Source organism: Mustela nivalis (assembly GCF_964662115.1).
Source record: "Mustela nivalis genome assembly, chromosome: 18".
In the NCBI taxonomy this organism is placed as follows: Eukaryota; Metazoa; Chordata; class Mammalia; order Carnivora; family Mustelidae; genus Mustela; species Mustela nivalis.
In genome coordinates this window covers 9,075,570-9,100,313 of record NC_139037.1, presented here as the reverse complement: position 1 = coordinate 9,100,313, position 24,744 = coordinate 9,075,570, and the positions used below count along the sequence as shown (strand labels likewise).

At 44.0% G+C, this 24,744-nt stretch overlaps 1 protein-coding gene across 14 annotated transcripts in view; it reads left to right on the top strand.

The window, feature by feature from the left end:
- The window catches only part of WWOX (WW domain containing oxidoreductase), a 958,224-nt gene that overhangs the window by 237,814 nt on the left and 695,666 nt on the right, over positions 1–24,744 (top strand). For all 14 annotated transcript variants that reach the window (XM_082711173.1, XM_082711171.1, XM_082711170.1 and 11 more), the window contains one exon: positions 10,326–10,414. In XM_082711173.1, the coding sequence (XP_082567299.1) occupies positions 10,326–10,414 (89 nt within the window). The remainder of the gene's footprint in view (positions 1–10,325; positions 10,415–24,744) is intronic.

The window sequence follows — 24,744 nt, the reverse complement described above, 5'->3', positions numbered from 1 at the left end:
ACGCATGAGCTACAGTGCTGCGTTTGTATGAAAATGTTGTTGTGCCATGTTTTTAGATGTGTGGAAATTGTATTCTGGAAGGATTTGGGTCCAGCTGTCACTCTGTTCACCTTGGGGCAGTGGGTTTGGGAGTCGCTTTCACTTTGTAAAATCCACCGTGCATTACTTGTACTTATGTCACCGAGCCAGTCTGATTTTTTACCACCCGTGACACAGTTCAACAGCCAAAGACCACCATGCTCTGATCAGAGAGCCTCTCCACAATCTCACACGTGCAGGGCGGCACCGTTGGCCTCTGAGGCCACAGTTTCAGGGGCCGTCTGTGCATTGTCCCATTAGAGGCAGGTACGCCCTCCAGCAAGCTGTGGCAGTCAGAACTTTTCCAGTCCTTGCCAGATGTCCCTTCAGGAGTGGAGTGACCCTGCTTGGGAATCCTCAAGATAGATGCTGGCCAGTCCATGCGTGGTTCCCTCCACACCAAGGGTTGTCACGACAGTCACATCTCTCCGTCCAGAGTTCTCCAGACTTCATGAGTTCCTCATGGGGATTTCAGACTGCTCAGAACCGTTGCCGACAAATCTTGCTTTTCTCCCCCTCCTCCATTTAGCTGAGCCCTCTTGACTTGCCATCAGATAATCAGGGGGCCCCGGATCTCTGTAGTTTCAGCAGTGCACTTCTTTCGGCATCAGGGAGGCGGGAGGGTGCTGAGACTTCTTTTATCTGCGACTTTGCCCAAATAGGGGGTTCCAGTGCTTAACAAGTTTCATTAAGAACACAGCTATTAAATATTCAAAATATATAGCCTGTTCCTGTTGAGAGTATAATTATACAGTAAATTAACTCATGTCCAGTATGTTGCCTTTTAAGCACATTTTTGATGTTTCCAGTACTTACATAAGATATAGGGCCTGTTTATTAAGAGTCTTCAACTGTGTATAAAACTAGAGCAGTCAAAAGTAATGGTGTCTGCTGAAGGATTCTTTATCATATGAATTTACCTTTAGTCATCTATTATTTATTTCAGCTATTTTATATGCCATTATAATAAATATTATGACAGAGAAAGCTTTTATGCTTCAACTTATTGTAGTACTCTTTACTTGCCTGCAATCCTTCAGGAAAATGTAACCATGCTTTACCTATAGTTAACGTAAATCATCACTTACATTAGAATGAAAAATTCACTATGAAAAAAGGCTCTTTCTTCAATAGCAAGGCATAAATGCACAATCATGTTGACTGCCAGACTCCAGTGCCATCCACTGTCCTTCCTTAAACTGTTTTTAAGCTGCAAAGTGAATGCATTGCATAGAGGGAAATTGGAAGGTTTTCGAATATTTTCACTCTCTTGTTAGTTTCTGGCAAGATAAGCATTTTTTATCCAGAGTGCAAAATATTGCCAATTACTGTCTGAGCATTTTTAATAGTTTTGCTTTACGTGGCACGTAACTCATACACCAGATTAAATAAGCTGTTACCCAGTGCAATTTCTCCTTGAATCAGCGTCACAATTACCTATAGATATTGATACAGTTATTTTATAAATTGAGTTCCAGCAACACAAGGCAAAATTTTTGACCTATATATAATGAAGAAAGTTGTCATGATTTTCTTATTAGAGATTTTGTGTATTTTGCAGGAGAGGGGAGGGCAAGATTAGGCGGTGCTTGTGGGGGCCCTGGAGTGGGGGTTGATGCCGATGGTTGATCTAAAGTTTAGGAATGACAGATGTAGCCCCATTCCTCAAGCCTTTACAGAAATCCTGGGCTTTGCCTAGGACTGTTTTGGTTTGGTTCCCTACTTGGAGATGTAGAATCTTCTCTAAGAGTATTTTTCTCATTAAATAAATGGTAGCATGCAGACTGGTGCAATGTTTAGAGGCATAAAAGAGACTCTCAGACTCTCTTTTTCTCTTGGGTACCCTATCAGGAAGAGCATTTATCAGCACATCCTTCTGATGTTTTAGGCTTGGCAGAATTGGGCAAACTCCCCATTGGATTTACTCATGGTCTGGTGTGGGATGTTTGACTGAAAGGTACCAGAGCCGAAAGCAGATGCAAGAGTCTCTCTACTTCCACGTTCCCTGGTGAAGAGGCTGCCATTCACTGCCACCATTAACATCACTTAAATAATACTGGAGGAATTAGTGCTATGAAGTCCCATATAGGATATTGATGAATTATTAAACCAGTTTAGTTAGGTCTGTATTATAGTTCAGTGAATAATGTCATGTCAATAATGTGCTCAGCCCCAGTGTCTCTTGCTGTTGTAAATGTGACAACTCCTATTTAAGGTTTCAGAACATAAAATCAGGACTGAGAGTATGTAAAGTGGAAGGGTGAGAGACATCAGCATAATGCAATTAAGGCCCATTGGATTAGAATTTGCAGGATGCCATTAGCAATAAGCTCTGAATGTAGATTATTGCCTTGCTTACATTTTCTCCTTCAGCAGTAGGCTTCTCTTGTAAATTCTAAATGTATAAAATAAATATGATATAAAATAGATACAAATAAGAACATATAGATGATGTTAATTTCTTTAGAGCTTCTTGGTGTTCTGTGTTGAGGGCTGTGACAACAGGGGTGTAGCACAGTGTGGTGTCTGGCCAAGAGATGAGCTCTGGAGCTGGCCACATCTCCGTTGGAAACCTGGGTCTTTGTCTCCCTAGCTGTGCCACTTTAAGCTTTCATCGGCCTTTGTTTTCTACTCTATAAAATGGGGGAAATAATGTATACTTGAGGGGCGCCTCGGTGGCTCAGTGGTTTGGGCTGCTGCCTTCGGCTCGGGTCATGATCTCAGGGTCCTGGGATCGAGCCCCGCATCGGGCTCTCTGCTCTGCAGGAGGCCTGCTTCTCTCTCTCTCTCTCTCTCTCTCTCTCTATCTGCCTGCCTCTCTGCCTACTTGTGATCTCTGTCAAATAAATAAATAAAATCTTAAAAAAAAAATAATGTATACTTGAAAAGATTTTTCATATTACTTTTATTTTATTTTATTTTATTTTATTTTATTTTAAAGATTTATTTATTTATTTATTTGACAGAGAGAGAGATCACAAGCAGGCAGAGAGGCAGGCAGAGAGAGGGAGGAGGAAGCAGGCTCCCTGCTGAGCAGAGAGCCCGATGCGGGCCTCAATCCCAGGACCCTCAGATCTTGACCTGAGCCGAAGGCAGCGGCTTAACCCACTTAACCAGGCACCCTTTCATATTACTTTTAAAGGAAAAGTAAATGCCAGGCATATCATAGGTGCTCTTTTTTATTTTTTCGGTTACTATAGTCAATGAGTATATGTAAATGAGAACTTTTTTTTTAGGGAAACACAGAAATGAATTCTTCCATTAGTGTAAGAGAGAAGTAGCCACACACACATCAAATCCTCATGGACTGGCACCTTCAGGTTAGGATGTGCAGTAGCTAGTGGCCCTTAAATGGTAAATCTTGTATCTGCCATAGCATGTGCTGAGTTCCCACTGCTGAAGGAGAGTTTCCTCTGGTCCCGTGGAGTCTGGGCTCCCTGCTCTTGCTCAGCAAGAGGTTTCTTGGGTTTCTCCATCTTTCTACCTCCAGATGGACTGTGTACTCTTCTTTTGACCAACTCAGACATGGTGCTTTCAACACAAAATGAAGAGCTATTCTCACTAGAGCTGCTGCCCTAGGACTATGTCAGAAGTGTAAGTGGTCAGGCTGAGTGGAGGAAGCAAAGGTCGTGTGCGAGCTGAGAGCATTTTGAAGTATACTTGGCTTGATTGCACTGAATGTGCCTCATAGTGCCCAATGGGTCTTGGTCCCGTACCAAATACTTTGGATTCATTACAGGGAGAAATCAGACTGTGGAGCAAAAACATTGATATACCTCCCACTAATTCATAGGCACTTCATAATTAATGATGATTTTTAAGTAAAAGTTATTTTTTTAAGTATAGTTGGCCACTTGAATTATTTATATACAGTTTCCTAAATGCCTCTTGCCGTGAGATATTACCTTTTCTGTTCTTCCATTGACGGCAAGCAGACTATGGGTGAGATCTTTCTTCTTACCTGTTGCAACGATGGAGGGCGTAGAAAATAAGTAAAGGGGGTGCAGTCCATGGAATATATATATTTACCACTAGAGGCAGAGTCAGTGAATGAATTCACGCTGATAAACATCAGCATGCTGCTTTTTATGAGGCACTTAGAGATCTGGAGGTTTTCCCCAGGGTTGGCCTTGATTTGAGGGCCTGGGGAGTGGGGAAAGGTTGAGGGGGAGAGGAGGTGGGTTATGTGGAGTATCGGGTTATTTTTGAGTATTGAGAGTGATTATAATCATGGCTTGGTATGAACCTTGGCTCTGAAGAGCTTTCAGAACTTCAGATTCTATATCTATGAAATGGTGGGTGATCAAGTTGGGATAGGTAGAGATAGAAGGTGCTGTCGGGCGAGGGCGCATATGGCCAGTGTTCTAAGATCACTCCCATTGGCCTGTTATGTCCAATTCGGCCCTTGCAGTGAAGAGTGAAGCAGTTCAGTGCCAATGGTGACAGTGATGATGGTGATGATGATGGTGGTGATGATGATGATCCTGGTAATGATGATGGTGGTCGTGGTGGTGATGATGATGGTGGTGGTGGTGAGGATGGTGGTGGTCGTGGCAATAATGGTGATGATGATGGTTGCAGTGATGGTGATGATGGTGGTGATGATTATGATGGTGCTGACAATGGTAGGGATGAAAACAGACACAATCACAATAAAGACAATCATTGCTAGCAATTACAGAATACTTGCCAAGTAGTTAGGCACTATTCTAAATGCTTTACATATATTACCTCACTTTCTGGTAAGACTTTTGTCTGACAGAAGGAAATGTTGAATGCACAGGTGGGAGATGTAACTTTCCTGTCTGGTCAGTGGAGGAACCAGGCAGTGCAGCTTGAGTCCATGGCCTTCACCAATGCCCTTTGATTCAGACCACTTAAGGAATTTGGAAACTGGATTACCATGGCCTCCAGGGGATTCAGCAAGCCCCCTTCTTCCTGCTTTGGGGTCGGGTATCATCCTCAAGTGCCGAGTTGCTATTCATACTTTCTCTGAGTTATTGAAGTTAGTTTTATGAAATGGAGAAAGGAGACCACAATTACTAATATGCTTTATTATTGAGGAACAACAGGTATCACATTTTAGTAGTGGCCTTCAAAATAATGATTATCATAGTTATGATTTCAGTGTCTTAGGCCTTATATACAGCATACCTCATTTTACTCTACACACAAGGCAAGTGGCCATTTTCCATTGAAGCAGCTCAGGCTGAGAGCATTCACGTAGCTGCCCTGAAGTCATGCTGCTGTTGCTGCGACCACGCTGGGCTGTGGCCCCAGGTCAGCCTGGGTCTGCTATCTCTGCTGTGGATGACAATGTCTCCCTGCTCCTCCACTTAAATACCACACGGTCCCCATATGGCTCCTTTGGTTTCAGGCAGTATCACATCTGAGTCACACTTGGCTAGTTTGTAGTCATAAAATGATATGAGTGATCACTCTTCCATCACAGCGGCAAGCAATCCCTTTGGTTGGGCATTTATAGACTCTTGAGTCATTGAGGCAGATTTTAGAATGTAAATAAAGAATAGACCAAGAAAACTTGGCCTATCGAGGGTGTCCATAAACTGTGCCACCAGCAAGTGTCCTCAGATCCCAGGGAAATGGAGGAAGAGTATGTGGGTTGCTTAATTACTCTGCTTTTGTGGCTGAGCCTGGGGTGTCAGGAGCAGGTGGGCTTCTCAGCTGCTTCAAAGTTGCCTGATGCTTCCTGTGCGGGATGCCACCTGTGCAGTTCTGTTTTAAAAGGATGGGTACCCGCATCTGTATACATAATTTAAAGTAAATTTACATTCTTATTCTGCCTGAGACAAGAAGATATTGTACTGGTGTGATTAGAGAGCAGAGTGAGGATTTGGGCAACGGTTGAGAGAAGCATCTGATTGCATTTTAAGATTCAAAGCTCTTGGTATGAAGTTCTTCCAGTTAAACAAAGCTGAGTGGATAGATGGATGGATGGCTCTATCTAGATGGCAAAGAAGAAGTGAGGGGCGTATGCAAGGTTAACAGTTTATTTCGGAGTTGGTGGGATTGTAGATGCTTTTTGTTGTCCGTATTCACCTGCCTTTTCTAAATTTTTCTGTAATTAATGAAACTGTGAAGTGGAAAGTGGCCTTAAATAACCCCCGGAAGGGGAAAGTCTTAGACTGTGTGTTAGTCATTACCGTTCTTCATTTTACACACACACACACACACACACACACATACACACACGCATGCATTTCCATTTCTTCCACTATATATATAGAAATACAAATACAGAAATACATTTAGAAATAGATACATATATATTTGATATATGCACTGTCTATATTCTGTATATGTATCTATTTCTCTATATAGTTTTGAGGACATGGAGGCCAGTGCCTTCTGAAGCTGGGCATGACCACATGACTTGCTCTGCCACACAGTGTGAGCAGAAGTGACATCTGTACTGTGGCGGGGGGAGGCCTTCAGATCTGTCCTCTGTGCAGTTTGTCACATTCTCCTCCCCACACAGTAGCGGCGAGTGATGAGACAGAAGGTAGAGGCCCTATCTGCCTGGGCCCCTGGCTAACCAGAATGAACATTGTTTTACTGACCTGGGATCAGTGTGTGTGAGTAGTGATCCTTGTTTTAAGACACCAAGGTTTGGGAGCTGTTTGGTGAGGACACTGGAATACCTTCTCCTGGTCGGTAGGGACGCAGTCGTGTGAGCCGTACTAAGGAAGCTGGACTGTAGCTTATTGGCTGTTCTAACCTACTAAGGGGTTTTAAGTGAGGACTTTGTTTATGTGTTTGATTTGCCAAAGAGCAAACCCGGCCCAGAGAAAGCCTGGACTTCTTATGTTCTAGATGGCAAATGCTAATTTAACACCTCTAATGGAAAAAACCACCAGTTCTGTAGTGGTGGTGGAACAGTCTGTATCTTAAATGTGGTGATTGTCATAGGAATCTATGCGGAGTAAATTGTCATTGAATTCTATAAAAAGATAGTCCAAATGCAAGACTCTGAGTGCATCCCCAAACTGGTCAAGCCCAGGTAATGTCTGTGGTCTCATGGGCTGTGTTTAACCACTGTGGGTTTTCTGCTTCTGATAATGTGCCGTAGACATGGGTAAGATGTCACCATTGGCAGTGCTGGGAGGTGCGGGACTCTAGGTGCTGTTTTTGCCACTTCTTGTGGGTCTATAACTGGTTCCAAATCAAAGTTAACAGTAACAACAGGAAGTCTGTGAGTTACACCAGAGAGGTGCATTGTGATCAGTCCTGGATTCCTGGCCAGACACGGCAGGAAAGCTCACACTGGTGGACGGAGCCTCCGGCCCCCACCCAGCAGGCAGCAGTTCGTGGGTGTTGCCTGCGGTGCCGGGGCTGTGGGCTCCTGTTTTGAATGCTTCCCATGATAAACATGTCTATCATGTTGCTAGGTTTGTGAGACAGTCAGAACACACACACACACACACACACACACACATTCTAAAAGCTGTGTGTTTTTTCTTCCCTGCACTGACCAGATTGCACATAGTTTCTCTGCATTTCACAGGGTCAGTAGCAGAAACAGGAAACCTGATGCTGGGGGCAGGGGAATTACCTGAGTAATAGTGTGTGGACTTGAGTCACTGACCTCCAGAGCCTAGGAACCCACAGCCTGTGGATTAGTCTGTTGAACTACTCGCTGGCTTGTGACCCCTTGTTCCCTCTGGATGTGTATGTTCCGATTTTGTACTTACTGGTAGTGGCAGCTCTGTACTTTATTTTAAAGTGAAGGGGGAGGACCAAACGGCAACTTACCTGTTGTAAGCTGTACGCACAGAAGGATGTACTGGCCCACTTGGCTGAGCCATCATTTCCTTTGAGAGATTGCTTTGGGGTCACCATCTGGGAATGTTCTCCCTGTTTGATGGGGGAAATATGTATAAGCATTTTTATGATACGCAGCCTGCATGTCCCATGGGGCTTCCCTGAGGGGCTTGGCTGAGAGGAACGGTGTCTTTCCCACTGCCTGCCCAGCAGCTTTCCTCTCGTGATATATTCCAAGTTCTGTAAGATCCTCTGTGTGGCAGTGAGCATCTTCTAAGTGAAGTAAGGCTGGGGCCAGAGGCCGTAGTGTAAGGGTCAAAGGCCACTTTATTCGCTAACTCTTAATGTCAGATGGAGTAGGAATCTGTGGGGAATAAAAGTTAGCTGTTGACAGACTCGGTACTCTGAAGAGATTTTAGTCATCGGACAGTCATCAGCCACGGAGACAGAGAGTGAGTGGGGTTTTTCTCCTGGTCTGGAGGCCCAAGCTGTCTACATGGTGCAACCTCAGTCAGGTGCGTTCATTTCTGCGGCTGGTGGTGTCTTTCTCTAGAAGACAAGGGGTGTGGCCTCATGTCACTGTGGATCCTCCAGCTCTACTATTCTCTGGTCTAAGACAGAGAATAAAAACAAAACCTAACAAAACCCGTGTGGTGATATTTTCCCCTCTTCCTGGCTCAGGTTAAATGTTTCTCCTCCTCCTCCTGAAATGGGCACGCTTGTGCACCTGCCACTGTTACCCGAGGAAATTCAGTCTACATGGGTCAACTTGCCTTCACCACCTATATGCCTTTTGGGGATTGGGGTAGTCATTTTATCACCTTACATCTCTTTCCCTAAACCTTGGCTCTGTTAGGAGACATGCCCTGGATGGACTGGGATCTAACAGCGAGCTGGTCCGACGCAGGCTTCGTTAATACTGTTCCATCCCCCACGCTGCTCTGTAGCCCACGCAAACCACTTCTTGTTGCAGACAGTGGCACACGAGATACCGTATCTACGGTATCTGGCGCACGAGATACCGTATCTACTTCTTGTTAAGTTTGTTAAATGCCTTCTCTCTTGCAGGCTGGGTGTGAGGTGCTATACACTCACTCTCACAAGTCTGTGAGGAGATAATTATTATTTTGCTTTCATACATGAGGGAACCGAGGCTCAGCTATGTTAAATGGCCCAAAGTCATTTGGCCTCCCAGCTGCCATTGCCTGATGCTTGTTGTTCAAGGCTGGGGACCCGGGTTCGGCCCAGCATTTAGGCAGCCAAGACAAAGTGCTGCGATGTACTAAGCATCTCAGCACAGTTTGTATCTCTCCCTGAATTAGTCAATCGAGGTGGAGGAAGTGCCTGGCAGTGCTGCTGGCCTCCCCCTGCGTAGTGCTTGTCTCCTCGGTCCCACTGAAGCATCACAGTCCGGATGAGAATTCCCAGCCTTGCCATTTGTTCTCTGGGAATTAGCTTGTCTGGACAGGCAGGTGGCCCCGGCATTCTTGGCTGTATGTGCTTTGGAGGACAGAGGTCTAAGAAGGGATAGTATTTAACTGCGTACCCTGTAGGCCAGCCAGTCTTAAAAATTAGGAGTGCCCCATAAACATGGGGCAAGTCTGAAAGGCAACCCTCATCTTTCCAGAATTATGCTAGGACACTGCCCAGTGGAACATGATTTGTTCAAATCCTGATGCCCCTGGCCTTCTGGTTTCTGTTGAGGAGAGAACATGGGCTTTGATGTCAGACTGACTGGGGTGAATCTTTGCCCCCAACTCTTCTTAGCTCTGGGATCTCTTACAAGAGGCCACATGTAAAATAGGGGAAGTAGAACCCATTGAGTAGCTGTGGGGATGAAATGAGGAGGTGCATGGTCAGCCCCGAACTCACAGTAGTCATTCTTACTATCCACGTGTGCTCCACCTATCTGTAGGGTTTTCCGGGTTGTAAAACCAGAGGTCTCTCTGGGATCTAGGTCACTCAGGGTCCATTGGAATAAATGAGTTTTGCCTGCTTTTGTACTTTTCTCTAAATGATTCGTCTTTAATTTTTGACACAGGCTCAATGGAATTATTTCAGAACCTGGATGGATCTGAAATCTTTTGAGATAAAAATATCATCTACTGAATTCTTGCACAGACCAGGCTTTGTCCTGGTGTTCCCCTATTTTTATGGTTTTTTTTTAGAATGCAGATTGAGAGGAGATGCGTGAGCCTGAAGACCCTTTGGAGCCTCCTCTGGGTGCTGAGTGAAATAGCACAATCCCCAGCCTGTGGTTTTAGCAGATTCCCAGCCTCACATCCTCCCAAACTTGGCAGTAAAAGCCCTGTTCTTCCATTCATTCCGATGATTTATATTCTCTCTGGGCGTCTAATATTAAACAGGGGAATTCCGACATGTTCCATAACACATTTACTGTAACTTGATACCATGAACTAAACTTGCTGTTATTTATCATTTCTTTTTATTTTCTCTCATTCCAGCACAAAGCCAAGGTAGAAGCAATGACCCTGGACCTTGCTCTGCTCCGTAGCGTGCAGCATTTTGCTCAAGCGTTCAAGGCCAAGAATCTGTGAGTGTTCCAGTGGAGGGTTATAGATCATAATATCTTGCTGTTGTAATGTTATTATCAGATGAACACAATTGGGAGAACACAAACGTGAGGCTGTTGTGTTGTCCTGGCGTCCAAACAGCAGGCTCATTTATATTGGCCCTGTTAAGGTGTGCCGTATTTTCTATACTTCTTGAGTCACCCTCATTATGAGACATGTCGTCAATCTAATAACAGCTCCCCCAATAAAAAAGGAGAGATATTATTCGTGCACTAGGAAAAGTGGCTAATAAAAACCAGCCGATTGTAGGACGCATCTTGATTACCGACATTTTTGCAGTGCATCTCAGAATCGAGAAAAAGCACATTTTCATTCATCCAGGAATGAGTAGCCTTATTTATCCAGCCCTCCAAGGGGGCCAAGAATCAGAGCATGAGACAGTTCTACCGTTTCCACGTCTGGGATGATTTTATCTGGTGTGTGAACATGGCTCCAAAACATGGATTCACGTTGTGGGAAAGTTACTCTTCTTTCCTTCTTTTTTAGTCTTTCCAAATGTCCAAAGGAGGACGCCTTCACTAGGGGCTGGCACATGTTTATGCTGTCACGTGTCTACCCCCTTTGTAACGGGGAGAGAGAGAGAGAGAGAGAGAGAGCGAGCGAACAGAGCTCTGACCCGGAGCTGGGGAAAAGCAGTGGTGGCCAGCTCCATTTTAATTACAATATTTTGTTTCCAAGTGTTTATTTTTATGGTTCCCTCATATTGAGGGCAAGCAATACTGGTTTCTCATTTAACATAGCAGTTTGAATTTCATTTAAAAAAAATAACTGCATTTAATTTTTTTTTCAGTGAATTGATTTAAACACGAGGATTAAGTTAATAACAGTACAGGTGGTGCCAAGGATAAGACGGTTCCAGAAGTGGCACCAGGATGACTGAATTTGGGAGAATGCTGATAAATGACAAGTTGTCTTTGGGTTAGGCTGGGTTGGTTTTATAGTTCTTCCAGCAGATGACGGACGTGTGGGGAATCATTTCAACCCAATAGTCAGAAGGCTCTGTAGAGATCTGAGCTCGCTGTGTCGGCCGGTGGCCAGTCGCTCTTGAGTCTGTCCTAGCGTCTCACTCTGCTCTTTCACACGGCAAGGAAGTTTGTTCTCTAAAGCCTTTTAGCAAGTGGTCTGAGTCCTTGGGGTTGAAATACAAAGTCAGAGTCTTGAGTGGACTTGGACGGTCCCTGTAAATGCAGGCCCTGCACTCACCGAACAGTTGGTCCTGTCCACAGTGAGCTGGCGGACCCGGCGGAACCGTCTGTGTGTGCTCTCTGGAGCTCCCAGACAAGGTCAGGTCAGGGTGTAACTGCGTCACTTGCTCGATCACTTCGCACACCCTGAGTGCCTCTGGAGCCCCAGCTGCTCTTCTGGGCTCTAGGAAGAGAGTGCTGGCCCCTGAAAGCCCACTTCCTCTCAGACGAGAAGCTGTAAGCTCAGGGGCCAGCAAGCAGTGTTATTGCTCAGGGCTGACTCCTCGAACTGCTTTTGGGGTTGTTTGGAAAAATAGTAGTAAAACAGCAATGAGCGGTAGCAGTTCATGTATGCAGGACTGTTGTGGGCCACACACTGAGAACCCTTTGCGTGCATTTTCTGATTTGCTGCTATTTCTTATTCTGTTATACAGATGAGAAGAGCAAGACTAGAAGGGGAAGGTGGGCTATCTGAGGGCCCACAGCTGGGAAGCAGGCACCCCCCACCCCCAGTGCCGAGAGCCTCTGCTGCAGTCTCTCCAGGCCTCCTGCTCGTCACCGCGCGGCCCTGTCTCTCACTAAAAATGCAGTGGAAACTGAGAGCAGAGGCAGTGAGTGACTCTTGCAGGGTCACGTGGCAGACTGGGAGCAGGCATGGGACTTCCCTCCAGTTCTGACTGTCACACTGTCCCTGACACGGTACGGCCTCTCTGTGCTCCCTCCAGTCCCTGGGTCAGGCCGTGCTGGGAGCAGCAGGCGCGCCAGCAGTTACATAACAGGACTGTCTTCCAAGGTGTAGCAGGACTGTTAGTTCAAGCAGTTCAGAAATCATCAAATTCAACTGCCTTTTGTAATCACCAACCTCAAACTCTTGGCGAAAGCTATCACCCATTTTGCTCTAATCCTAGATTTTAGCAAATGACTGAATTTTTGTACTTGTAGGTTCAGAAACGAAGGCGATTTTCCTTTTAGCAAAACCCTGTACCGCAAACCTCTTTTTATATGTCTCTTGAGATCCAGCCTTTTACACGGCTTAGAGAAATATTGTGGTGGCGAAAATATGCATAAAAAAGTGAGCGATTTTACTTTTGAAATACTGCCAAAGTGAAATCTCTCCTGGATAGGCAGATGACAGTTTAGTACTTACAGGCCTTCAGATTTCGTGCACTGTCAGAAGTGAACGCAAGTGCAGGTGGCTGGGCTGCCGAAAACCACGTGTAGCCTCCTGCTTCTCATCACCTCCCCATCTTCAGACCTGGAAATTTCCTGTGTGTAAAACATAATGACACAGGAAAGAAGGCCTGCCAGTTCAGAACTGGTCTCCTTTTGTGCTGTTGGACTGAGGAGAGGAAAAACCTCGCATTGAAATTCCACTTGGACGCCCCGTTGACTACGCGTTTGGAAGCCTGCGAGCGCGCCAGAAGTGTGGCTGGCCTCCTCTCTCCGCGTGTATTCGCCCCGGTGCGCGCTCTAGCCTTTGTGCGCCTCTCTGCACCGGTAGAGGTGGCTTGTTGTGCAGCCCGACACACGGAAAGGTAGAGACAGATGCTAGATGCGAACGCTGCTGGAGGGGGCAGCCTGTCCTAGAGCCCGCTCCGTCTGCCTTCTACCAGGAGGAGCTGTGCCGTCAGCCCACTCCGGATGCCGTCTTTGTTCCGGGCAGGGGAAGAGAGGTGGAGGGCGGGGGTCTGTTTCAGAATGAGCACCACTAATAACAGTTGAACAAAATAATAGCTGCTAGCCAGCTTGCTGTTTATTCTGTGCTAGGCGAGGTGCTGAGCACTTGCACGTGGATTCTCTCTTTCATTTCTTATAGCCACTCTAGGCATTTGTTTTCTCTCTAGTTTACCAACTGAAAGGCTTCAGCCTTTCACGGAGAGGCTAAATCGCTTTTCCAGCTTTAGTGGTGTATCTGGCAGTTTGAACCCAAGTGTGTCTGAATCTAGAACAGCTCTTCTTGCTGTGTCTCACCCTTCAGTCCCACGTTTCAGCGTGATTCCTGTACTGGGATGTGCCTGAGCAAAACATTACTCCACAGTTTCGCACCTTAACACCATTACAAGCAGGAAACCTGCCCATGCTGTCTTTCAGTTAGTTCAAATCAATTGCTTGTTCAGATGCAATGAATGCACTTTAATCTGTAGCTTTCCCCTCTTTTTTTTTTTTTTAAGTTAATGCAGCTTGTTGAAGTGATAAGGTTGCCCTCAAGAGTTTTTTGTATCCTATACTGGAGGAACTGCATCCCAGTGGTGCCATTGAACGTGTTCTTTTGTCTCCCGAATTTCTCAGGAAGTGTAGCTAACTCTAGAGCTTGGTCCAGTGCCCATTTAATTCTCGGGCAAGAGTGCTGCATAGGTGGTGGGGTAGTCTACCATCGAGAGGATGTACACAGCTGCTTGCCGACGCCAGCTTTGCTGGGCACGGTACACTCTGACCACCCCCTTCCTCTCCCACCTCTACATGCATTCATTCATTCCGCTCTCCACTCACTCGTCCGGGTGGTCAGGACAGGAATCCTCTGCCTGCTTCCAGGCAGTTCTCCCCATAGTTAGTGGTGGTAGCGGTCGGCCAGTGTGTCTCAGGTTGAATTATGTTGCGCATTATTGGGAAGTTCCAAGCCTGAGCCTGTGGTAAGTCCCAACCAAACTGAATTTTGAAGGAAATTTTGTTTAAACTGCAATCCTGGACAACAGCCAGACTCCACACTGGCTGGCAGGCGGAGGCATCCATTTGAGTATGAAGAGCTGGGACCTTTACTAGTCATGCAGACCAAATACTGGCATTTTCTGAATTGGGCTCTGCAACCATAGTCCATTGTTTGGGGCACTTTTGTACATTTTCATTCCTGGTTTCTAGCTACTTAGCTCCTGAAAAGTGCATATTTTGAACAGAGTGAGGAACAGTTTGACAGCTACTAGAACTAGAAGCTCTGTAGATACTTTGCCTTTTTCAGAAGATATAATGTTTGAGTTCTGGGTACTCCTGAAATAATGGACACCTGGATTCCAGTCCTGGAGTTTTGAAAACTGGTAATGGCACATAATACAGGAAATTCTTGGCTTGGATCCCAGGTACCAATCAGCTCTTACAGTGTTGACCAAGTGTTTTGATTTCTTCTGAAAATTAATTGAAATCAATAGTCAGTTCATATTAAAATAATATATACAATTCTGATGGTTTCTAGAACTTCATTTTTGGTCATAGATCTCTACTTTACCTTCTCAACTTTCTGTCTCCAGTATAATTTAAGGAAATTAAACTTTGTTTCATTTAGAAAATAATATAGAATAGTGATGTTTTTTAAAAAAACTGCTAAGAGAACAGTTTTCTTTATTTTTTAAACATTTGAGGGGGACAATCTTTAACAAAGTTATTTATTTTTACTCTTTACTAAATTATTTTCAGAACTTGAATCTACTGAACCCAGATAAAATATTCTTGGATCCTTATTCCAAATTTCGCTGTCTCAGATCCTTCTATGGAAGTGGGTGGACCATAAATTATAAATAAATTCTACATTTTGAGGGATAAATTACCCTGAAGACCGATGTGTAAATTACGGCTTAATCTTTCTTTTTCTTCTCAGCTCAATTTTAAGAATAATGTTTTAGCCAACATATCTGCATTCCTCTTTGCTCGACAGGAGAAATCCATTTCTGGTTTGCCTAGCAAAGGATCATATTGCTTTGCTTTTCTACACAGTACAAAATCCAAAAGAAAGGAGAAGAGGAGAGGCAGATTTTAGCCGTAATGAACTCTCTAAATCTAGATCTTAATTACGACTTTTTAAGGAAAGAGTTAAAAAGTCTACAAGTTAATTTTTCCCCATCCCATACATTTTCCATGTTAGGGTATTGAAAAATTATATTGTGAATCATTTAATATATAGAGAGATATCAGGGAAGAACGATTCCCTCGTAAATAAATTTCTTCCCTCTGAAATTTAATTCTTTAGGTATCTTTAATATAATTCTTTTTTAAAATTTCAGAATCATTTTCTGTACTGCCATTTCTTATTAAACAAAAATACTAACTCACAGTAGTACAGTATAATGCAGGGGTTGGCAAACGTTTTTGTAAAGAGCCAGAGAATAAATATTTTAGACTTTTCAGGCCCTGAGATATCTGTTGCAATTACTCAGCTCTGCTTTTATGACATGAAAGCAGCCGTGGACAGTATTTGAGTGGGTGAGCATGACTGTTTTCCAATAAAACTTTATTTGGAGAAACAGGAGATGAGCTAGATTTGCACAAGAGCCATAGTGTGCCAGCCATGGTGTGGAAAGAGTAGAGTTTTGTGGCACAGCAGAACTTAGATTTAAATCCCAGTTCTGCTATCTTACTAGCTGTGTGACTTCGGGCAAACTATTGGCATCTCTGTACCTTGCTTTCCAGATCTATGTGAAGTAGATTATCACATACCTTTTTTTTTATGGTTTTGGAGAGAAGCGCTATAATGCCCACCAGGGACACCTCAGTGTGTTGTGCCTCTGAGTGTTATTAATGTGTATTTTTCTTATCTTGATCTTAAGATGCTCTGAAAGGTTTTCAAGAATACATACGGTATGATAAAATAGAAATAAAAGTTTGCTTGAACAAGGAAAAGGGATGAAGTGGACTTGTAAGATGTGGTCCTAGTGGAAGTGTGGATCTTACAAGGACTTTCGCAGTCCTTGAAAATTGGACCTGAGAATGAGCTCCGAGATCCCTGACAGTCAAGAGCAGAGGGAAGATGAGCTTCCTATTGCCCACAAGCTAGAAGCATCGCAAGAGCCAGGCAGAAGTGATCGTCACCTGTAGTGATGCTCCCCTGAGGGTCTCAGTGGACGTCTTACTCTGCTGAGCATTTCCCCCTGCTCATTGTTACCCTTTACCAAGCCCTTGATTTGAGGGATGCTTTGCAGTTTCCTTTTGAAATAAATGCCTAGTCTCTATTTTCTTTGCTGTTGCTACATCTGTTTCCCTTGGCTTTTGGCACTTTCTCCAGATGATTAGTGTTGCTGTAAGAACATCCTGCTTTGAATATACAGGTGTATATGGAAGGTGTAGTGGCACATACTGAAAATAATTAGCCTGCGTGTTTTGGAGCACTGAAGAATCTCATGTGCCTTCTTCGCCACTCCTTTTCTGTGTATTTTTTCATTTTCCCCCTTACTCCATTATTTAGTCAATGTTTGCAATTGTGCCAGGAACTGGGCTAGACACTGGAAGCGAACCATTTGCCATCTCACTTCTCCTGTGCCTTGTTTCTTTCTTAGAAGAGTTGTGAAGCTTAAAGACTTTTTGCTGGCTTCCCATGATGACTATCTTCAAAAACATATCCTTAGTGGAGAAGAGTATTTATTACATTAATTAGGGGCCACATTGCAAATAAATTTGTCAGAAAAAAAAAATTCAGTGAGCTTTTTGGCACCATTAAAAGTCATCACAGCTAAGGAATACATGAAACTGTGTTCGAATTAACCACAACGATGTTTGCAAAATAAACACTTTTGATTTCCCAACAGAATTCTCCGTTCAGCTATCACTATCATGTTTCATGACATCAAAGTGATGTATGTTAATTGAAGGCACACACAAAAAACTTGCCTTCCAGGAAGAATAAAAACCCAGCTTTGGAGGACAGATACAATTACTCTGTGGCTGCCTCTTCCCACACTCACCATCCCACCGATGAATACATAACGCATGTTATGTCTTTAGCTCTAGCAAATAATTTTATTGCTCATGCTCAACAATGACCACTTAAATCACTGGACTAGAGAACAAGTCAGCAAAGTTTTTCCATAAAGAATCAGGTATATATATTTAAATAATCCATATATATATAGATAGATAGATAGATAGATATTCTTGTCTTTATGAACCAGATGGTCTCTGTAGCAACTACTGTTGAGTGCATCTTGATTGTTGAGTGAGACGTTTGTAATTCGAAAGCAGCCACTGAGAACTTGTCAATGACCGTTTCTGTGTTCCAATAAAACTTTACAAAAACAATAAGTGGGTTGGATTTGGGATTTGATCTGGAATTTGTGGTTTGCAATCCTCGGACCAGAGCCGACTGTCTCTTGAAATGTAACTCATTTTAATAGCACCTTGTCTTATTATTTCTCATAATAGGAAATGGATTATTAGGAAATGGATTATATTAGGCCTGGTCAAGATTATGTAAGTGTGTATAGCCAATGTTTGTATGCTTGGTTAATTTCAACTCTCTACAGATACTCTGCAGTACTCTTTGATACTTAGAGACTAGGAGAAGAGATAAGAGTTGGAGTAGAACAGTGTGCTGTGCTGAGGTTTGTAAATAACGCCGTATGGGAAAGCAGGTCAACTACAACAACTAAATGTTATTAAATAATGAAGACACTGAAGTCCTAATTTGGGCTTGGAACCATATAACGCTGATGATGGTCAGTGTTATGATGATCATAATTGCTCATATTTATTACCTAGTTATTATGTGTCAAGCACAGCTAAGCACTTAAATGTCATCCCATTTTATCCTCACTAGGCCTCAGAGGGTAGGTCAAAAATGGTAGAAGAATGGCAGTGTCTCATGGTTTGACCTAAAGCTGTGATGAGTCACATTTCCTAGATCAAGATATTGAGGTTTAAAGAGATTAAGGACCTTGACCAAGGTCATGCTAGCTACTAGGTAGTTAAGGCTACAACTTGGTTCAAAACTGTGTGCTGCCACTGAGCTCAGCTGAAACAGTAGTTTGGAGAATCAGAAAGATCTGTCTCATTTGGGAAATGCATCATGTAGGACGCATTGCCTCCGAAGGCAATTTGTCCCATTAATAGGATGGATGACAACGCCTGCCTACAGGGACAATTATTAAGGTCACTTCAAGGTTGAAGGAGATGCTCCTTCCAGCCAATTTTCTATCAGCAAGAGGAAATTATTTTGCTGAAATATGTGGAAATGAGGTTAAACAAACCCAGTGGAAGAGAGGCTCCTCCCCTCAGTTGAGGAACTCCGACTATTTTCACCAAATATGTGGAGGTGTCTGTCTGTGGAGTCAGTTTAAGCAGAAATGGCAGCTGTTACTCTCATTCACAATTGGACTCTGCACATTTACTCCAAATACCAGTGTTCATTTCCCCTTACTTCCTACTTTTTTTCATAATGATGCCCTTCAGGTAGGCAGAAGACGTCCAAAGGGTCGTTTGCTATTTAGGCGTCTGAACTGCCCCAGTGATCACTCTTAAACCCACACGCAGCCCTGACACTGTCCTGTGGAAGAACCTTTTGTTGGTGTCTTGCTTCCTGAACTGAAAAGGCTGCATCTGCTCGTGTGGTCTCCCACATCCTGCGGGGGCAGGGCCTTCCTCCACGCTCATTTATGATTGTGTCGTCCCAGCCTTGTGTCTCTGTACTCTGCTTACAGACATGTGTAGAGGTTCTGCCCCCTGGTTCTGGGCCTGTACTCCTGACCTGTCCCCTGCCTGCTCACTGGATGACTTGGTCCCGCCCTCTACAGAGCCTCCATGTTCCCCCTCGCCCATCCCCTCCATGGTTGAATTGACAAGTCACTTAGCAGAGTGTCGACAACCCATCCAGTGATCTTGCCCCAATACTTTGGGGATGCTTTTCTCTTCATTGATTTTTCTTCATTAGGCTGAGCCCCACAGAGGCAGCAACCTTGTCTAATTCATCTTTATCTTAGCTCGGGATCTCTGTTCCATACCTTTCTTACATGGGGACCTTAGCAACTTCCTTCATCTCTCTGATTTTAAGTTTCTTCATCAGTGAACATGGGAGATCATGGTAATAGCGTGGGTTGTTGCGAGGACTAAATAACATAATGTTTCTAAAACATAGTACTACCTGATACCTAATCCACACTTAATGAATATTAGCAGGATCACCATTGTTGTTATCATTATCAGTATCCTTTGCAGCTATTACGTGTACCTCTTTGTAATAAGCTCACGAAGTGGACGGGTGGTGTGCGTGGCGTGCGTGGGTGGCTGGATGCATGGGAGGGAGGACAGAGGAACTAAAACAGAAACACACAGTTTCATTTGGTGACCTGAACTTTGCTTTTAACATGCTGATTCTCAGCCATTTACAGTTCTTGAACAGATACTTCCATGGGTGGTATAGAGGTTATACATTTACAAATCTTGGGAAACAAATTTTAAAGCAATCGTATGTACAGTCGTTATTTCAGGCAGGGCACCCCATAAAAGTTCCTTGCAGGAAACCATGGACACCTTTGCCTGCTGGGAACCAGGGCTTTGCTGGAGTGGTGCAGACCACGTGGCTGAGCTAGGCTGGCATCGCTCGGCGTGGACAGAGACTCACCCCTCGGGGCTCTGCCAGGCCTGTTCTTTGGTCCGCACTGAGACCACCCCCCCAGTCATCAAGGCAGCAAGTCTGTGATTACCCTCAGAGAGCTCTAGTTTAGGTAAGGCCTGGAAAGAACATTTCAGTGTCTGTGGTTGAGGATTTTATGTCCCATCTTGGCTCATGACTTTCTCGGTTTTTCTCCGGACACTGTCGGGCCACTCGCATTGTCACGTTGCAATGCTCCTTTCACATAATTGACATGTTGGGGACTTGTGCTCAACCACACCGAAATCACATTTTAATAACATGGGAACCATCTCTTTTCCCCAGTACTTTGTCGAGAAGCTAATTCTTGTCAGCCTAAAAACTTGAATATGCATTTTTGAAATAAATCAGCGGTGCTACGCCGTGGCCGTCTGCTGAAAATCTCCAAGGAAGATTGTGTTTTCCGTTGAACTACTTGTCACCACACTGTGTTTTTAAATTGTGAGTCCTTTGTTTTGTTCATTTCGTAACATCTGCCCAGTACCTTGTCATTCAGGAAGAATATAAATGGGTCCTCTCGGTTAGCAGCAGAGCTCTTATTTTCCCTTTTAAAAGTCACCGACTCATAATCAAGTAGGTATTTTAGCTGACATTATGCAATAATTGATAACCAGAAACAGAAGAAAAGGCTTCTGGTGTCTTGAGAAGTGTGAGCAGTGGGAAGCTTGACAAATGACGTAGCTTTGGGAAGTGGATCTGGGCAAAGGTCTCCTGCCTAAAAAGACAGAGGTGTTTTGGTTTCCTACATCAGATCTCCAGACTCCCAGGGGACGGCCCCAGTGGTTCTCAGCTCCGCTGTTAAAAAACACTGATGCCTGCCTGCTACTCCCATTCCGCTCTCTGAGATGTCCCTGGGGCATTTGGATTTTCAGAAGCATCCCTGGTGGTTCATTGAGCTGCTCTGTGGGGGCCCTGAGCCCCGCCCACCTCCTCTAACTCCACCGTCTGGGGTCTTGGTTATTTTTGCCCACCCAGAGTTCTGCAGGGATAATCGCTTCAGCCCTTCTGCCGTCATCCTCTCCCCTGACATAGCTGGGAGCACCGACAGGATCTCTGACAGACCGCCATCAACTGTGGTGTCAGACCAGCTCAGGTTCAAATCCTGTCTTGCCAACTTAGGACTCTGAGCAAGTTACTTTGCTTCTCTGACCCTCAGTTTTCTCGTCTGTCAAATGGAGTATCATGAAGGGCCAGAGCCACGGATTAAAAGCGCTAGTGTTCATGTGTCGGGTGCATGCGTATCTGGAGAAGAGCGAATCCGTGGCGAAAGGCAGCCCTTGCGTCCCCCACAGCCCAGTGCAGAAAGCTCAGGGAGGTGGGGCACCTCCAGGGAGGCTCCTGGACCTCAGACTGAGGAAGCCAAGGGCTGGGGTGGAGGTCCACCCCATGTGATATGCCCCTTTACGATAGGGTTTGATAGATGATGCTGGAGTTTGAGGTTTTAAGTTAGTGAAGGTGGCCCTTCTCTCTTTCACACACATTTGTTCCTCCCAGGTCCTGTCTTGTGCTTTCTGTGTTTTATGTAACAGTTGAGAAAAAGCAGCACAGAGACCAGACCCCTGGAAGGTTGAAACCTATTCCCTGAATGCAGCCATACTGCTTCTCTGGAAAGGGTATTTCACACAGAGGATGTGGTGCTAACTTGTTTTTTTAAATGTACCTCTCTCTCTCTCTCTCTCTCTCTTTTTTTTTTTTGTAGATTTTAAAAGCACTATATAAGTCTTATGGAACATTTTTGAAATTATAGGGAAACATACGGAATAAAGCCCATGTTAACCATAATTCCACCACCCAAGACAATCCATGATGGCAGTCTGATGTATGCATTTTTATTCTGTGTTCATAGATTCTTTTTTTTTTTAAGATTTTATTTATTTATTTGACAGAGAGAGATCACAAGTAGGCAGAGAGGTAGGCAGAGAGAGAGAGAGGGAGACAGGCTCCCCACTGAGCAGAGAGCCCGACGTGGGGCTCGATCCCAGGACCCCGGGACCATGACCTGAGCTGAAGGCAGAGGCTTTAACCCACTGAGCCACCCAGGCGCCCCTGTGTTCATAGATTCTTAAAAAGAAAGGAAAAAAAAAGGCTGTTTACCTATATTCTGTATTTACTTTTATTCAGAGATAATTGACATATGAAATTCACCACTTTAAGGCATTCGGTTCATTGGTTTTTTTAGTATAATTCACCAGGTTGTCCAGGTGTTACCACAACTGAATTCCAGAACATTTTTGTTATCCTAAGACAAGCCCTCTAACCCATTACCTGTCATTCCCCAGTTCCTCTCCACTCCCAGCACCTCCCTGGAAACCACCGATCTACTTCCTGTCTCTGTCTCTGGATTTGTGGCCTTTCGTGTGTGGCTTCTTTCACGTAGTGTAATGTTTTCAAGATTCCTCTGTGTACCGCATGTATATCTGTCCTCCATTCTTTCTTAGTGCTAGATAAGATTCCGTTGCTCTGATATCATGCTTGCTGTATCCATTCATCACCTTGATCAACATTTGGGCCATTTATTCTTTGGGGCTGTTAAGAATAATGTTTTTATGAATGTTCGTGTACAGGTTCTGTGTGGATGCGTATTGTCATCTCTCTTGGATATATGCCTGGAAGTGGAACTGCAGGGTCGGGTGGTGACTTCATATTTAACTTTTTGAAGAATCATCAAACTTGCCTGCAGCCGCTACCCCTTGTACACTCCTCCCAGCAGCGCCTAGTGAGTCCAGGTTCTCCACAACCTTGCCAACGCTTGTTAGTGTTCCTTTTCATATTGAATTAAAGCTATCTTTTTGATTGTAGCCACCCTAGTCGGTGGGGAGGGGTTATGTGACATATATTCTCTTATAATCTCTTTTTCTTCATTCTAAGAACAACATGGGCATTTTTTTTTAAGGTCATCTGATGTATTTCTGTAACTTCAATTCTAAGGGCTTTACAGGAATGCATTGAATATACGTAAACTTACTTATTCAATCTTATAAAGTACAAAATAATGCCATAGGTTTTAGAAAATTCAGGGACTAATATGTCAAAGAAAGAAAAAAAAAGTAAAAATATCAACCTAATCTTTTTTAAAAATGGCTAAAATATAGTTGTTAGAAATAAATTTAACCTGATGTGTTATAATTCTAATAGTGGGAAGAAATAATGTCACAAACTTAAATGACATAGCTTTGTGCTTTGTGTAACCTATCAATTGTCCAAAAAAGAAAAAAACCAAACCCTCAACATACAACCTTATTTTCATTGAACTTGCTATATCTTGGTTTCATCTCATTTTCTGTTCATGGTGGAAGTTGGAGGATAAGGTGGACAGATTCTGGAGAGTGGTTAGCCACGGCTGCCCGTTAGGGTTGGGGGTGGGGAAGGAGCCCAGCTGGAGGCCATCTAACTCATTCTGAGAGTGTTAGGGTAGGTTTCTCTGTACCCTGGATTTTTTGTAACTGAGATAAAATTTGTACACCATAAAACTTACCATTTTAAAGTGTACAGCTCAATCTTATTTTTCTGCTAAGTTGTACAACCATTCCCAATAATTCCAGAACATTTTCATCATTCCAAAAAGAAAACAGTGCCTGTGCTCTTGAGCCATTATTTCCCACCTCCCCCGCCTCTGCAGCCCTAGGCAACAGCCAATTTTTCTGTCTGCCGATTTGCCACTTCTGGACATTCCATGCCAGTGGAATCATGTGATAGGTCGTTGTTTGCGCCTGGCTTTGTGTAATGTTCTCAGAGTTTATCCATGTCATAGCATGATCAGTGGTTCATTGCTTTTTATGGCTGAGTAATATTCTGTTACACAGGTAGATCGCAGTTTGTTGATCTGTGCATCACTTGGTGGACATTGGGCTTATTTCCACTTTTTGGCTTTTACGAATAATGCTGCCATGAACCTTACTCCCAGGGCCTTGCTTTCTTGGAGGAAATTATGATACTTGGAAGTTAAAGGTATTGGATGGTAGCCTGGTGGGGACACTGAAACAAGTCTCCGGGGACCAGTATTCCTCCCACACTCAACACCAAGACCCTTTCAGAGCCCCTCTTGAAGGACATCGCCCAGCGGTCTTCTAATCGCCTAGAAGCCTGTCTCTTGAGGAGAAGTTTTCACTTCCACAGTCACAGCCAACAAGAGACATCAGATGTTGCAGTTACCCTTTTTCTCTTTCTTTCTTTCTTTCTGGTTTGAGAGCCACTCGCAAAAAGTGACAGGCTGCCTCTAACTTGGGCTCAATTATTTGGTAAAGCTTTTTGTTTATTTGACCTTTCCTGACCCAGGAAATAATTCTGACCAATCATAGCTGACTCCCTTTGGCCCTGAGGTCTGGCTACTTTATAGCTGATGACAGAGGGGCCACACTGCTACCACATCTGAATTAATCCTTAACTCCAGAGCTGTGTGCTGTTCTCCAGCAAGGTTGTATTTCTTCATTAGCTATTCCCAGGGCCCAGGGAGTCCCAGAGGATGTCAGAGTACATTAATTTTTATCATAACATGGAATCTTTCAGGTCTGAATGGCAGCACACAGCTGTCAGGGGCTTTCTGAACTCGATTATAGCTCCATATATCTCTAGGCAAAACAGAGGCAGGAGTCCTCATTGGCAAGGGAATGTACAAAATGCATGAGATGTTTTATTGTTTGAGTAACTTGACCATTCACTTAAGCACATTCCCCAACTAATTTTTTTTTTCCTGATGTCCATGTAAGTTCCCCTCTGCCATCTTACATTAAAACCTCCTCCCTTCACTGTGCCCATATAAGGT